Raw genomic sequence first — 16,246 nt, forward strand, 5'->3', positions numbered from 1 at the left:
GGTGTGGACCCCTTATAAGTAGGACCTTTTGATGAGGTGACTTCAGTTAAGGTGTGGCCCAGCCCAATCAGGTTGGGTCATAATCCTATTTCTGGAGTCCTATAAAGAGAAGAAATTCATGCAGAGACAGTCACAGAGGAAATAGCTAGAAGCTGAACATCAACAGAACCTGAAAGAGAAGGGAGAGGCCGCCATGTGCCTTGCCTGGTGACCAGCTGTGGAACTGCAGTCAATGGCACCCAGCCCTAGAACACCAGTCTTCAGGAGGGAAGCATCACCTTGATGACACTTTGATTCCGACTTTCTTTTAGCCTCAAAACCATGGGCTGATAAATTCCCATTGTTTAAGCTGATCCATTGCTTGAGCAGCCAATGATACTAAAACAGAAAGTAAAAGAGCAGGAGAGAGAGAGAGATGTGCACACACCCCCCACACACATACACACATTGTGTAACACAGGACTCAGGGAGTATGGTCCTACTCTGCTTGCACTCTCTCCTAAAGTTGTCTGTTTTCCCTTCTTTCTCCCTGTATTAAAAAAATTTATTTAATAAACATGTGATTTGAGCATCTTAAAGATAAAAAAGATGAGACTTTTGAAGACTTAAAAATAGCCTGACAACAATATCATTGTTATATCTAGAAATTAATAATTCCTTATTATCATTAAATAGCCAATGTCAGCATTTCCCTCATTGTCTCACGTGTGTATATGTATGAACGTTCAGTGGGGATTTGAATAAGATCAGTATCTCGTTATTGATTGCTGTTTCTTATGCCACTGTTAATCTTTTCTCTGCCTCCATCTCTTTTTTTTCCCCATCATGAAGTATTTCTCAGAGAAACTGCATTATTGGGCCTGTAGGGATTTTGCTGCAGGTGGCATTATTTTCCTGGCATTTCCGGTGAACAGGCAGTTAGATGTAGGGCTGTGGTCACACTCAGGCTTAGCTGTGTTTTTGCGCTGAGAATCTGTGATCTGCCTCACAGGAGGATGCCTAACCGAAGCCCTGAGGACAAGCGTGGGCAGGGCAGTGTTGGCCAGGAGGCGGCACCCACTCACCTGGCAAGTTCCTGGGCTGTCGGAAGACATCTTCCCAAGGCCGTTTGCTCTTCTGCTTGTACCCAGGTGGGAGGGACAGGTTTGCCAGTTGTGGAAGAAGGGCATAGCTGGAGACTGGCCCTGGGGTCGGCCTGCTGTGCAGTCAGGGTGGCCTTGTTCTCTGGCTGGCAACAGCAGCAGGAGCTCCCACAGAGGCCAGCTGCTTGTGGGCCTTACACTGTGGGCCTCGGCACGCCCAGGCCAAGCTGCCTCGCTACTCTAGCGTTGGTGACCTCATGTCAAGGGGCACCAGCAGGTGTGTTGGGTGCATGTCTGGCACGGGCACCAGTTTGGCCTGTTCCTCTGCATCTTTGTTTGCAGAGGCTGGAGAGACGCTGGCTAATGGCCAGTGCCCCAGGCAGACGGTGGTTGCTCTGGGCCTGGTCCAAGAACACATGGATCCAGTGGGCACTGCTGTTGCTTAGAGTGAGGAGTGAGACTAGAACAACTCACCTGGCATCCTCAGGGCTGCCGACGGAGTGGCCTTTAATTTACCAGCTGAGCCAAGGTGGCTGGCCAAGGCACCGCTGCCTCCCAGAAGGCTGCTTTTCTCCAGGGCGTCTCGGGCCAGGCCAGACCCTTTTAGAACCTCCAGGTCTTCAGAGGCCTTACATCTTGCCCAGAGTCAGCACCTTTGTTGGCCATGGCACTATTGTCCCACGTTTCCTACGTTTGGGTCAGGTACTGGCCCTGGTGCCTGCTCCAGAGACTGGTAGCTTCAAACACAGCCCTCCTTGCTTTGCTCAACACTGTCTGTCTCTGGAGGGTCTTTTTTTTTTTTAGTACTTTTATTGAGAAATCTTCACACACATAAAGTCCATCCATAGTATACAGTCAGTGACTCACAATGTCATCACATAGTTGTGTATTCATCACCATGTTCATTTTTAGAAACATTTGCATCACTCCAGAAAAAGAAAAAACTCGTATCCCATACCCCTTACCTTTCCTTCTCATTCACCACTAGTACTGCAATCTACCCAATTTATTTTGCCCCTTATTCCCCTTGTTATTTACTTATTTTTTTGTCTTTATTTTTTACTCATCTGTCCACATCTTGGATAAAAAAGAAGCATCAAATGCAAGATTTTCACAATCATACTGTAAAAGCTGTATATAGCTATACAGTTGTCTTCAAGAATCAAGGCTACTGGATTTAGGCATTTTCCTCTAGCCATTCCAATAAACCATAAACTAAAAAGGAATATCTATATAATCATAAGAATAACCTCCAGGATAACCTCTTAACTCTGAATCTCTCAGTCACTGCAACTTTATTTTGTCATATTTCTCTCTTCCCCCTTTTGGTTAAAAAGGCCTTCTCAGTCCCGTGATGCCAGGTCCTAGCTCATTCCAAGAGTCCTGTCCCATGTTGCCAGGGAGATTTAGATCCCGGGGAGTCATGTCCCAAGTAGGGGGCACAGGCAATGAGTTCACCGGCCGAGTTGGCTTAGAGAGAGAAGCCACATCTGAACAACAAAAGAGGTTCTCTGGAGTTGGCTCTTGGGCATAATTATGTAGGCTTAGCTTCTCCTTTGTAAGGATAAGTTTCATAGGGGTGAACCCCAAGATTGAGGATTCAGTTGATTGAATTGGTTGTCCCCACTGCTTATAAAACTATCAGGCATCCCCCGGTGGAGAAGTTTATTTCTTTCCTCATTTCTCCCCAATCCCCCAAGGAGGCTTTGCAAATAGTTTTTTATTGGAATATCACACTAACTTGTACAAACCTCAGAATTTTATGCCCTTTTCAAGATTCCATGTACTTTTGGTGTTCAAGTAAACAGATCATACAAATTAAACTAGATAATGTACTACCCAAAATATAAATTTTGTACCAAATAAACATCCCTTCCTTTGGCCTCACACAGCAGTTGAAGTTTTAAAATATGGATGATATCATCCTTTACCCTGTATTCCGATTTACCTTAGTTGTATCCAAATCAGCTTCATTCATATCTTTAGTTGAAGTCTTATCCCTTTTTCAACTTTTTTTTTTTTTAATTTTTTTATTAATCAAAAAAAAGAAAAGAAATTAACACAACATTTAGAAATCATTCCATTCTACACATGCACTCAGTAATTCTTAGTATCATCACATAGATGTATGATCATCATTTCTTAGTACATTTGCATCAATTTAGGAAAAGAACTAGCAAAACAGCAGAAAAAGATATAGAATGTTAATATAGAGAAGAGAATTAAAATAATAATACTAATAATATATATATATATAAAAAGGAAAAAGAAAAAACAAAAACAAAAGATACAAACACACAAACAAACAAACAAAAAACCATATTTCAGGTGCAGCTTCATTCAGTGTTCCAACCTAGTTACATTACACTTAGGTATTATTGTGCTGTCCATTTTTGAGTTTTTGTATCTAGTCCTGTTGCACAGTCTGTATCCCTTCAGCTCCAATTACCCATTATCTTACCCTGTTTCTAACTCCTGCTGGTCTCTGTTACCAATGATATAGTCCAAGCTGATTCTCGAATGTCGGTTCACTTCAGTGGGACCATACAGTATTTGTCCTTTAGTTTTTGGCTAGACTCACTCAGCATAATGTTCTCTAGGTCCATCTATGTTATTACATGCTTCATAAGTTTAGTCTGTCTTAAAGCTGCATAATATTCCATCGTAGGTATACGCCACAGTTTGTTTAGCCACTCCTCTGTTGATGGGCATTTTGGCTGTTTCCATCTCTTTGAAGTTGTAGATAATGCTGCTATAAACACTGGTGTGCAAATGTCCGTCTGTGTCTTTGCCCTTAAGTCCTTTGAGTAGATACCTAGCAGTGGTATTGCTGGGTCGTAATCCATTCTGCCATTCTATGTCTTTTGATTGGGAAATTCAGTCCATTAACTTTTAGTGTTATTACTGTTTGGATAATATTTTCCTCTACCATTTTGGCTTTTGTATTATATATATCATATCTGATTTTCCTTCTTTCTACACTTTACTCCATACCTCTCTCTTCTGTCTTTTCGTATCTGACTCTAGTGCTCCCTTTAGTATTTCTTGCAGAGCTGGTCTCTTGGTCACAAATTCTCTCAGTGACTTTTTGTCTATAAATGTTTTAATTTCTCCTTCATTTTTGAAGGACAATTTTGCTGGATATAGGAGTCTTGGTTGGCAGTTTTTCTCTTTTAGTGATTTAAATATATCATCCCACTGTCTTCTAGCTTCCATGGTTTCTGCTGAGAAATCTACACATAGTCTTATTGGGTTTCCCTTGTATGTGACAGATTGTTTTTCTCTTGCTGCTTTCAAGATCCTCTCTTTCTCTTTGACCTCTGACATTCTAACTAGTAAATGTCTTGGAGAACGCCTCTTTGGGTCTATTCTCTTTGGGGTACGCTGCACTTCTTGGATCTGTATATTTAGGTCTTTCATAAGAGTTGGGAAATTTTCAGTGATAATTTCTTCCATTAGTTTTTCTCCTCCTTTTCCCTTCTCTTCTCCTTCTGGGACACCCACAACACGTATATTTGTGCGCTTCATATTGTCATTCAGTTCCCTGATTCCCTGCTCATGTTTTTCCATTCTTTTCCCTATAGTTTCTGTTTCTTTTTGGAATTCAGTTGTTCCATCCTCCAGTTCACTAATTGTAGCTTCTGTCTCTTTAGATCTACCATTGTAGGTATCCATTGTTTTTTCCATTTTTTCTTCTTTGTCCTTCACTCCCACAAGTTCTGTGATTTGTTTTTTCAGATTTTCTATTTCTTCTTTTTGTTCAGCCCATATCTTCTTCATGTCCTCCCTCAATTTATTGATTTGGTTTTTGAAGAGTTTTTCCATTTCTGTTCGTATATTCAGCATTAGTTGTCTCAGCTCCTGTATCTCATTTGAACTATTGGTTTGTTCCTTTGATTGGGCCATATCTTCAATTTTCCGAGCGTCATCCATTATTTTCTGCTGGTGTCTGGGCATTTGATCAGATCTCCCTGGGTGTGGGACCCAGCTGGTTGAAAGGTTTTTCTGTGGAATCTCTGGGCTCTGTTTTTCTTTTCCTGCCCAGTAGGTGGCGCTCGTGGCGGTCGTTTGTCTGCGGGGCAGTCGGCCCGGGAAACCGCGCGTGGAGGCGGGGGTCGCTGGCCGTGACTTGGGGGAGTGCCGGTCCAAATTGCCCAGCTGGCCCGAGACGCCAAGCGTGACGGGAGGGCCCCGCTATCCAACGTTCCCAGTCAGACTGGGGAGCCACGTGCGTGGAGGGGACCCCAGACGCCAGCCACCCCAGCCGGGAAAACGTGCACCCCTCGGGTATCTCACAGCAGTGGATTCACCCTACCCGTTCAGCCGTTCCAGAATGGGGTACGCTGTCTTTTTTGGTCTCTGTCGTGACTCCGGGAGCTGTTTTGTATTGTTTCTGTTTCTTTAGTTGCTTTTCTGGAGGAGGAACTAAGACCCGCGCGTCTTACTAAGCCGCCATCTTCTCCGGAAGTCCCTTTTTCAACTTTTTAAACTGTTCCTGTATGGGGTAATGTTGTCTTTCATAGCTTTAGAGCTCTGAGTCTCAGATGTCACATAAATACCAAAGTTTTTGGGAATGACCAGGTTATAAACAAACAGCTCATTATCTCAGAATTTAGAAATAACAGTTATAACTCCTGAATATATGTGACTGCTGTAAGAGCTTACAATCTAGGGCCCTTTACAATAGGCCCCAGCCTGATAACCCATGCTCTTTTTTTTTTTAATTTAATTTATTTTGTATTATCAAAGCAAAACAGGGTACAGACATGAACATTTTTAACATACAAACATACCATGTAGGGTATGCCGTCGATGGCTCACAATATCATCATATAGTAGTATATTCAGTACCGTGATCATTTTTTAGAACATTTGCATCACTCCAGAAAAAGAAATAAAAAGAAAAAAACTCACATATGCCATACCCTTTAGCCTTCCCTTTCATTGACCACTAGTGTTTCTATCTACTCAATAGATTTTAACCTTTGTTCCCCCTATTTTTTTCCTATACCCCTTACCAGTCCCTTTCATTGTTCACTAGTATTTCAATCTGCTCAATTTATTTTAGCATTTGTTCTCCCTATTATTTGTTTGTTTATTTTTAATCCACATGTTTTGCTCTTCTGGTTTGCTAGCTGCCGGAATGCAATATACCAGAAGTGGAATGACTTTTAAAAAGGGGAATTTAATAAGTTGCTAGTTTGCAGTTCTAAGGCTGAGGTAATGTCCCAATTAAAACAAAAAAATGTCCAATCTAAGGCATCCAAGGAAAGATACCTTGGTTCAAGAAGGCTGATGAAGTTCAGGGTTTCTCTTTAAAGTGAGAAGGCACATGGTGAACACAGTCACAGTTTCTCTCATCTGGAAAGGCACATGATGGACACGATCCGGGTTCTTTTCTCTCATCTGGAAGGGCACATGGCGAACACGGCATCATCTGCTAGCTTCTTCTGGCTTCCTATTTCATGAAGCTCCCCAGGAGACATTTTCCTTCTTCATCTCCAAAGGTCACTGACTGGTAGACTCTCCTTCTCATGGCTCCATTGTTCTCTGCTCTCTCAGAATCTTCATCTTTCTTCAAAATGTTTCTTCTTTTATAGGACTCCAGAAACTAATCAAGACCCACCCAAATGGGTGGAGACATGTCATCACCTAATCCAGTTTAACAACCACTCTTGGTTGTGTTACATCTCCAGGGAGATGATCTGATTACAGTTCCAAACATACAGTATTGAATAGGGATTAGTCTACCTTTATGAAATGGGATTTTGATTAAAACATGGCTTTTCTAGGGGACATGCATCCTTTCAAACCAGCATATCTGTCAATATCGTAGATAAAAGGAGTATCAGACACAAGGTTTTCACAATCACATAGAAACATTGCAAAAGCTATATCATTATATATTCATCTTCAAGAAATATAGCTACTGGAACACAGCTCTACAATTTCAGGAACTTCCCTCTAGTCTCTCTAATACACCTTAAACTAAAAAGGGGTTATCTATATAATGCATCAGGATAATCTCCAGGATAACCTCTCGACTTTGTTTGAAATCTCTCAGCCACTGACACTTTATTTCTCGCTTCCCCTGTTCAGTCGAGAAGGTTTTCTCAATCCTTTGATACTGAGTTCCAGCTCATTTTAGGATTTCTGTCCCACATTGCCAGGGAGGTTTACACCCCTGGGAGTCATGTCCCACGTCGAAAGGGGGAGGGCAGTGAGTTTGCTTGTCATGTTGGCTGAGAGAGAGAGGCCACATCTGAGCAACAAAAGAGGTTCTCTGGGGGTGACTCTTAGGCCTAATTTTAAGTAGGCTTAGTCTCTCCTTTGTGGGGATAAATTTCATATGAACAAACGCCAAGATTGAGGGCTTGGCCTATTGCTTTGGTTGTCCCCACTGCTTGTGAGAATATCAGGAATTCTCCACTTGGGGAAGTTGAATTTTCCCCCTTTTTCACCATTCACCCAAGGGGACTTTGCAAATACTTTTTTATTCACTGTTCAAATTACTCTGGGATTTATTGGGGCATCAATCTGGACAAACTTATAAAATCTCTTGCCCCACTCAAGGTTGTGTGTACTTATGGTGTTCAATTAAACTGTCCACATAAATTATATTGGGAAATGTACTAGTCAAATTATAAATTTTGTACCAAATAAACATTTTTTGCTTTAGTCCTACACATAAGTTAAAGTTTTAAAATATGAATCACCATCTATTTTCAGCACCCCGCCATGTTGACATTCCTTTGTTCTTCCTCATGCAAAAACATTTTTTAATTTGTACATTTAGTCACTATCATTGTACACTCTAGGCATTCCTAGGTAATACCATCTCAGTCTTTATCGTCTTTCTTTCTGATTTCATTGTGCCCCCAGCCCTCTATCATTCTCACATTCAACTTCATTCAGTGTTTTAATGTTATCGTGCTACAATCAGGTAGTATTGTGCTGTCCATTTCTGAATTTTTACAATCATTCCTGTTGCACAATCTGTATCCCTTCAGCTCCAATTACCCAATATCTACCCTATTTCTATCTCTTGATGGCCTCTATTCTTAATTGAAATTCTCCAAGTTCATTCATTAATGTTAGTTCATATCAGTGAGACCATACAGTATTTATCCTTTTGTTTCTGGCGAATCACACTGGGCATAATGTCCTCAAAGTTCATACATGTTGTTACATACTTCATGACTTTATTCTGTCTTACAGCTGCGTAATATTCCATCGTATGTATACACCACAGCTTGTTTAGCTACTCATCTGTTAATGGGCATTTGGGCTGTTTCCATATCCTGGCAATTGTAAATAATGCTGCCGTAAAGATTTGTGTGCAAATGTCTGTTTGTGTTCTTGCCCTCATGTCCTCTGAGTAGATACCTTACAATTAACCCATGCTCTTGACTTCAGTTCTCCAAGTTTAGTATAGTTTGTCCATATGAGTGAAGCATAATAATATTTTTCGTTTCAGCATTTCATTCAACATGCTGTCCTTAAGGTTCGTACACCTAGTTGCATGCCTCACAACTTCATTTCTTCTTGCAGCCACTCAGTAATCCATTGATATATACACCACAGTTCCCCCTTCCCTCAGTCGTTGTACCCTTAGTCACCTCCATCCATTGTAAACTGCAATTTTACACTGTGACTATAAACATTCCTGTGCAGATGTCCATTCATGTCCCCACACTCAAGGTTCCTCCAGGTATATATGAAGCGATGAGGTTGCTGACACCCCCCACCCCCTATCTGCAGTGGCGCTACCACGCTGCCCTCTGGAGGCGCCATACCTCTGGAGGTTCTTAGGCACAATTGAAGCGTCTTCTCCTGTGGGTTGTTACCTTGCACTGTTTGGTTTGTGGATCATTGGCAACCTCTTCAAGATCCTGTGATCCCAAAGAACATGGTCCACCCACCTGGTTTTGGACCCTGGCCCTGACCCTGAGGAGTTACATGGTGCTGGACGAAGCCCCCTGTCACTGTCTGTTTTGTGGTCTATAAAATGAGGAGAATAACATCACCCACATCTGGGGGTTGTTGTGCTTAGAAAAATGCCTGGCCGTGGTGTCTGCTGAGTGAATGAATGTTGATGATTCCAGTGCAAGTGACGTTGTGTTACAGTGATGGTTAGTGCTGCTCCCCTTGCTGCTGGGGCTGTCTGGAAAAAACGTCCCTCAGATCATGGAGTGTACTGTAGGCTTGTGTTCGGTTTTTGCTGGATATGTGAGTATTTAGGCATATTCAGCAGACATGGGGGCTTCCTCAGTGCCAGGCCGTTGTTATAAAACAAAATGGTCTCTTTGATTATGGTGCTCCTGGCCCCGGGGGCAGTTGGAAAGAAAACAAACATCCTGCAGATTGACTAGCATTTGTATGCTCTGCCTGGGGACAGTGGTCAGAGAAGGCCGGAGTTGGGATGAGTGCCAGCTGTAGCACAGGACTTGAGAAGTGCACAGTGCCCAGGGTGAAGCTGCCCAGGAGAGAAGGGGAGGGGGCAGCTGGGAAGTGGCCCAAGACATCTAGATTGTTCCAACCATGCTCAGGTTCGGGCATTTTTGGGCTCTGATTGGCCAGGAGAGGTGTTAAAGGAGAGGGTTGGAGTAAGCCATGGACCACTCGTTTTAAACTCTGGAATGATGGGAGCCCATCGTAGAAGCTGCTAGACTACCCAAGGGAGAGGCAATGATGGGGGCTGGCTGAGGAGTGGGCAGAGTAAATGGGTTCGTCCTGTAGCCAGAATTTAAAGCTGTGGTGAGGTCATCTAGAGAGTAGAGGCCAGGGGAGGGCCTGGCCTTTAGCCCTTAAAAGCACCATGTTTGGCAGCAAGCCTCTCCTCTCTGGGGGTTCATTGCCCCCGTCACCCTCTCAGTTGCCCTGGGTCCCCAGGTGCCTGCTTTACTGAAAGCTCCTGAGGCAGGGTCTGAGGCCGTAAGCCACAAGATCTCACATCCTCACAGATGAAGAGTCCAGGGGTATGGGAGGGCAGTGTGGTGAGCAGCACCCTGCAGCTGGTGAGTGGCCAGCTCTGGCCTTATGCTGACCACTGTGCTAGACCAGGCACTGCAGCCCTGAAGGCCCAGGGTACTCAAGACCCATGCTCTCTTCAACCATGCCTTCCTTCCTCCCCCTTCCTCCAACACTGCGTCCACTTAAAAGTTTCCTGTCCAGGAAACAGGAAAAGTGTCAGATGTTTCCAAAAGGAGGCAGAATGATGTAAAATGAGCGCCTGAGCCCCCACCCAGTTTTGACAGTTAGCTTGCTCCTGGCTTGTTCCCTCTCTCACTGCCCTCTTTCCTTCCTGAGTAATTCTGGATCAAATCCCAGGCATTATCACTGTGTCTGTAAATACTTCAGAAGGTATATATAAAAGATTAGGACTGCTTTTTAAAAATACAGTGACAATACAACTAGTCCCTAAAAACTATCTCCTTAATATCACGCATTCTGCAGTATAGGTAGAGCCACTGTTGTGATTCACTGATGGTCTCTTAAACCTCTGTAAATCAATAGCTTCTTCCTCCACCTTTTCTTTTTTTTTATTCTTTGCAATTTATTTGCTGAAGAATCACAGGGTTGTTTGTCCTGTGACATAAAGTGCTGTCTGACTTTGCTGATGGTGTCTTCAGTGTAGTTCTCTATTCTTTGTCTCTCCTGTCAACTTAGGCTTGCTCCTGGAGGCTGGCCAGTTCAGGCATGATCTCCCAGGTGGTGGTAGGATCTCCACCCAGAGGCATCTCGAGTCTGGGGGTCTCTGTTTGTGCTGTTGGCAGTTAGTGGTCATTGCTGAGACTGGAGACTCTTTGGGTGTTATGGATGGCAATGCTGGAATTCCTTCTCTGGTTGGTGGGGAAACGTGTCTCTAAAGTTGGCTTCTCATCTTCTTTGTGTGTTCCTCATGGGATAGTTGGTACAAGAAAGCCAGGACAAATGCGTGACTCTCCCCTGTGTATTTGCCAGTTTTCAAACCTGCTTCCAGTAATGATGTCTCACAGTCCATCCTCTTCTGTGGACTAGAGGGTGCTTGTTTCCTGGGACAGATGACTCTGGCTGGGTGGCCAAGTTCTTTCTCTCCAGACGTTTTCCAAAGGGACTGCATCATTTTATATTCCCAGCAGTGTATGGGGACTTCACTAAGCTGCCTTGTCTCCCCAACGCCCCCTTCACAGACAGTTCCAGCTGCAGTGGACTCTTGGGGGTCCTGGAGAGGGCACTGAGGCCGTGACCCTGTTCTCCCATAGGCCATGCTTGCTCTGTATTACCAGGACTCGCCTGTCCCGCCAGATTCTCCTGGCTTTCCTTCATGCCTGACCCCAGTGGGTGCTGTACCTCCAAGACATGGTACCTCAAGGTTAAGGCAGCAGGAAGGGGTGATGGGGAGAGCTTTCTCCTTCAGTTTTGAAAGGAAAGCCAACCCAGACAGATTTCTCCTGTATCTCAGTTGAAACAGGGTTCCTTGGCCACCCCCAGACCAGTCACTGGCCAAAGGAATAGAATTCCCAAGTCTGGTTTAGACCAGTCTTGATTACCCCGCTGGGGGTGAGGTTGAAACCCATTCTCCCGAGAGCAAGGGCTCCCTCCAAAGAAATCAGGGTTCTGTGGGCAAGACTGGGCACTGCTGAGTGACCAGGGCTCACACCTGCCATACTCGGTGGTTGTTGCATTGAGAAGGTCACTTGGTGGATCACCTTCAAGTACCAGGTGCTTTCAGGAGTGAGGGAGGGAGTGGTTTCTGTATGACTGAGGGCCCTGCTCCTTCCACTTTTGTCAGGAAATGGGCGAAGACCCATCATGGTTTCTGCTTCCAGGTTTTACCTGTTCACTCGCACTTGGAAATGTCTGGTATTTGCTCATACCAAGTGTCCAGCCACTTGCTGCAGGGGTCTTTGAAGAGCTGGTGTGATGTGACAGCCAGAACCCCTGTCTGCAGTGGGCTGTGGGGACATAGGCCCAGCCCCTCAACAGGTATACGCAACTTCCTCTTGCAGTGCTCCCTCCTGTCTCTACAGGGTTGTGAGGCAATCCTTACTGAGCCTGCTGGTTGGGGCTGCTTGGGTGGGGGTGTAAAAATGAGAAGACAGAAAATGCTGGTGTGGAGGGCTCGGCAATTTTGTTCTTTCTTTACGTATTACTGATCTGTTATGAAGTCCCCTTTGTACCACATTCTTACCCAGACATCTTCTCTGGATTCCTGTACCCCAACCCCTCCCTCCCTGCCATGGGATAGCATTTTAAAAAATTAAAATGTAATTCACATACCATAAAATTCACCCTTTTAAAGTGTGCAGTTCATTGGTGTTTAGAACATTCACAGAGTTGTGCAGTCATCACCACTATCCAATTTAAGAATATATTCATCACCCCCCAAAGAAATCTGTCTGTACCATTAGCAGTCACTCCCCATCCCCCTTCCCCAGTTTCTGGCAACCACTGGTCTACTTTTCTGCCTCTGTGAATGTGCCTATTATGGAATTTTCATAAATATTGGGATCATATAAAATGTCTCTTTGTGCCTTGCTTATTTCACTCAGCATGACATCTTCAAGGTTCATCTGTGTTTAGTGTGTCTTAGAACCTCATTCCATTGTCTGGATGTAGTGCATTTTTTTTTATCTTTGTTGATGTACACTGGGTTGTTTCCAGTTTTGGAATGTAAACTGCTATGCTGCTGCTATGAACATGTGTGTACAAGTTTTTGTGTGGACATATGTTTTCATTTCTCTAGGGCAAATGCCTAGAAGTAATAATATGGGTCATGTGGTAACTCTGGGTTTAACATTTGAGGAATTGCTACACGTTTTCCAAACGGACTGTACCATTTTACATTTCCAGCAGTATATGAGAATTTCAATTCCCCCCCCCCCCATTTCTAGCATGTGTTATGCTGTATTTTTATTATAAACATCCTAGTGGGTGTGAAGTTGTATCTCATTGTGGTTTTGGTTTGCACTTGCCTAATGACTAATGATGTTGAACATCTCTTTGTGTGCTTATTGGCCATTTTGTACATCTTTCTTTGGGGAAATACCTATTCAGATCCTTTCCCCATTTTTAAATGGGCTTATTTGTCTTTTTCTTGTTGGGTTTTAAGAGTTCTTTATATATTCTGGACAGAAGTCACATATGAGATAAATTATTTACAAATCTTTTCCTTTTGTGGGCTTTCTTTCCATTTCTTTATAGTGTCCTTTGCAACACAGAAATTTTTAAGTTAATGAAGTCCCATTTATGTATTTTTCTTTTGTTGCTTTGTGCTCTTGTTGTTCCTGTGAGACAATTGCATCATCTGACATTAAGCAGGTTTAACCCTTGGTTTCCTCCTGAGAGTTTTATCGTTTTAGCTCTTACATTTAGGTCTTTGCTGCATTTTGAGTTAATTTTTGTATATAGTATGAGGTGTAGGGGGTCTGATTTTCTTCTTTTACATGTGGCTTTTCAGTTGTTCCCGCATGCTTTGTTGAAGAGACTGTTCTTCCCCTGCTGAACTGGCATGACTCGCTTATGGAAGAGCCCTTGCCCACAAGTGTAACTGCATCCATTGGGATATTTAAAAATGTAATCTTTAGCACAGCATTTGAGGCTTCTCAGAATTTGGTTCTTCCACACCTCCCTTCATTCCCATGTTTTTAACCATCCAGCAGTCCCTGAATCAAGAGCAGGTCTAGGTGTTTTGTGGCCTGAGGTTTAAATAATTTGGAGGAGATGGCCCTCTTTTTGAAAAAGAGTATGAAGATCTTGCTTTGCCAAGCTTTACAAAAATATGACCTCATTGCTGAGCCCCTCCAGGGCTTTGGAAGGAGCCAGGGCAAATGAGCTCCTTCCTGGCAAACCCTCCTCTGTCCTGGACTCCCCCAGCCTCTGCCTGTAGAAGTCATCATTGTCATCAGGCCTTTTTCTGTGAAGCTGCCCCCATGGGCTCGTCAGGCATGTGCCCAGTGGATTTACAGAGAGCTGTGCCATGCCAGCGCCACCCCACACTGCGTCCAATGTGGGCAAGAGGAAAGTTCTGTCTCATGGAGTGTTGGGGCCTGGAACAGCACCCAGCACAAATGGGGCCTCCCGGAAATGGCAGAGAGAGTCCTCCTCTGTGCCCTTGTAACACTTACTTGCCTACTCAGAACTTGCCCTGGGTTATGCTCTTGGTGTCTGGTCTGTGTCTGGGGTCTGTGGTAGATGTGGCCCCTCCAGGGAGGGAGGCAGGAGTAGGGGAGCTAAGGAGGTGGGCTTCAGAGCCTGGGTTCCTGGCTCAGCACCACCACTTCCTGGCAGTGAGCCTCGGTTTCTCCATTTATCAGTGGGCCACTGTGAGGACAGAGGTGGCTGTGTACACTGTCACTGAGATATTCCTGTTAACTCATGAGGACGATGTTGTTAGTGATCTTTATGGTATGAGGCCATATTGTTATATATGCAAATAATAAGGTAGTTTAATTTTCAAACAGAATAGAAGGTGGCGTGCAAGGGAGAAGCAGAGAACAGTCTTCAGGGATGAGAAATGGAGGCACCGGAGAGTTTAAAGAAGGACCCAGGCTGTGGACAGAGTACATGTTGGTCCTGTATTGCGTGGAGCATCTGCTCCGTCAGTCCCTGTAGCCTCTTCCCTGCCCCTCTAAACAGACTTTCTTGTTTGCTCTATTTAAGGAGGAGCCGAGGAAGGTTTGCTTCACCTATGATCTGTTTCTGAACCTGGAGGGCAACCCACCCGTGAATCACCTCCGCTGCGAGAAACTGACCTTCAACAACCCAACCACTGAGTTCCGGTGGAAGCTCCTGAGGGCTGGCGGGGTGAGTGCGCCCCTGGCAGGCGGCTCCGCTCCTTGCTGGGGGCCTGCCTGCTCAGATGCCATGGCTGCCATGGGCCCTGGCCATGTGGATTTGTTCTACAGGCCCTGTGCCTCAGGGCTGGTCTGTTCAGTGTAGGGCTGCGTGCCTGGCACCCGAGGGACAGGTTGTGCACGTAGTGCCTGCAAGAGTTGGGGAGGACCCAGGCTTCCCCCAGCTAGGCTAGGGCAGCATTGGCCACCTGTGGCTAGTAGGCTAGTTATCTCCCTGGTTTCCTGTTTGGCTGTGGTTAGTTGGCATCTTCCTCCATTCTGGGGCTAAGGAAGGAATGGGCACGAGGCCAGCCCGTTGGCACAAACCGGCTCAGCAAGGTAGCGCTGGGCTCAGGCATCCCCTTCAGTGGGAACTCCTCAGAGTTCCTGGTGACACACCTAGCCCGTGGTTTCTGACCTTAGGAGGCCAGATGAGACATCGATTCTCAGAACCCAGGTTTCTCCATCGAGTTGTGCAGCAGAGAATCCCTCTGCAGTGCCTCTCAAGTCTGGCAGAAGCAGGGCAGAATGCAGGGGGCACCTAAGAGGCGCAGGCAGCGGGGGAGTTGGCTGCAGACCTGTTGGAGAGGGAGGTGCACGCTGAAGGTTGGTCACAGGACATTCAAGTCACTAAGTTTTTGCCTAGGGGACATCCAGGGCCTGCAGTGGGAGAGCCAGGCCTGGCGGGGGGGGGGGTGAGGTGTATGTCTGTGTATTTGTGTCTTTGTGCATGCTATATGTATGTTGAGGGAGGGGACGTCACACTCCCAAGTGAAAATGAGTTTTGGTTGAATTTCTTTGGCCTTAGAGAACAGCCCTTTTCTCTTCATTTAATACAAGTTGAGATCTTGTATAAACCTAAAAAAAAGATAAAAGTAGTCATTCATTCATTGTAGTGTATTTTATGACATTCTACAGAGGTCCTCACTATAAAAATGAGTCTGATCTGCTCCAGCACCAAGAGGCTGAGTGCAGGAACCAGTTGGGGAGGTCTTGGCACTACCATATCTAGAACATGAAGGGGCACTGAGGTCACCTTTCCCTCGAGTTCCTGAGAACCCCAGGAAGGGGCTGTGGGGCAGGGTCTGGGAGTTCACCCCAGCTGTGCTTCTCTACCTTACTTTCACGGCCAAGTAGTTTCCAAACTATTTCCACACAGTATTTCTGGGTGTTCCCCCAGAACAGACCTGCATTCACATTCCTTTGGGAAACACACAAAGAAACACCCCACAACAGGAGTCTGAGCCCCATGACTGCATTCCCCCACAAGGTGTTGATTTCCTCTGGGAAGACAGCGCTTGCTTGGCATGCATCATCTCAACCTATAAAACAGGGGGCGGGGCGTGA

General features: G+C 45.0%; 1 protein-coding gene across 8 annotated transcripts in view; it reads left to right on the top strand.

Annotated features, from left to right (window-relative positions):
* Window positions 1-16,246, top strand: part of MLLT1 (MLLT1 super elongation complex subunit) — an 88,956-nt gene that overhangs the window by 53,874 nt on the left and 18,836 nt on the right. For all 8 annotated transcript variants that reach the window (XM_077120966.1, XM_077120968.1, XM_077120972.1 and 5 more), the window contains exon 4: window positions 14,727-14,870. In XM_077120966.1, coding sequence (XP_076977081.1) covers window positions 14,727-14,870 — 144 coding nt within the window. The remainder of the gene's footprint in view (window positions 1-14,726; window positions 14,871-16,246) is intronic.

The sequence above is a fragment of the Tamandua tetradactyla genome, chromosome 11 (genome assembly GCF_023851605.1).
Source record: "Tamandua tetradactyla isolate mTamTet1 chromosome 11, mTamTet1.pri, whole genome shotgun sequence".
Classification (NCBI taxonomy): domain Eukaryota; kingdom Metazoa; phylum Chordata; class Mammalia; order Pilosa; family Myrmecophagidae; genus Tamandua; species Tamandua tetradactyla.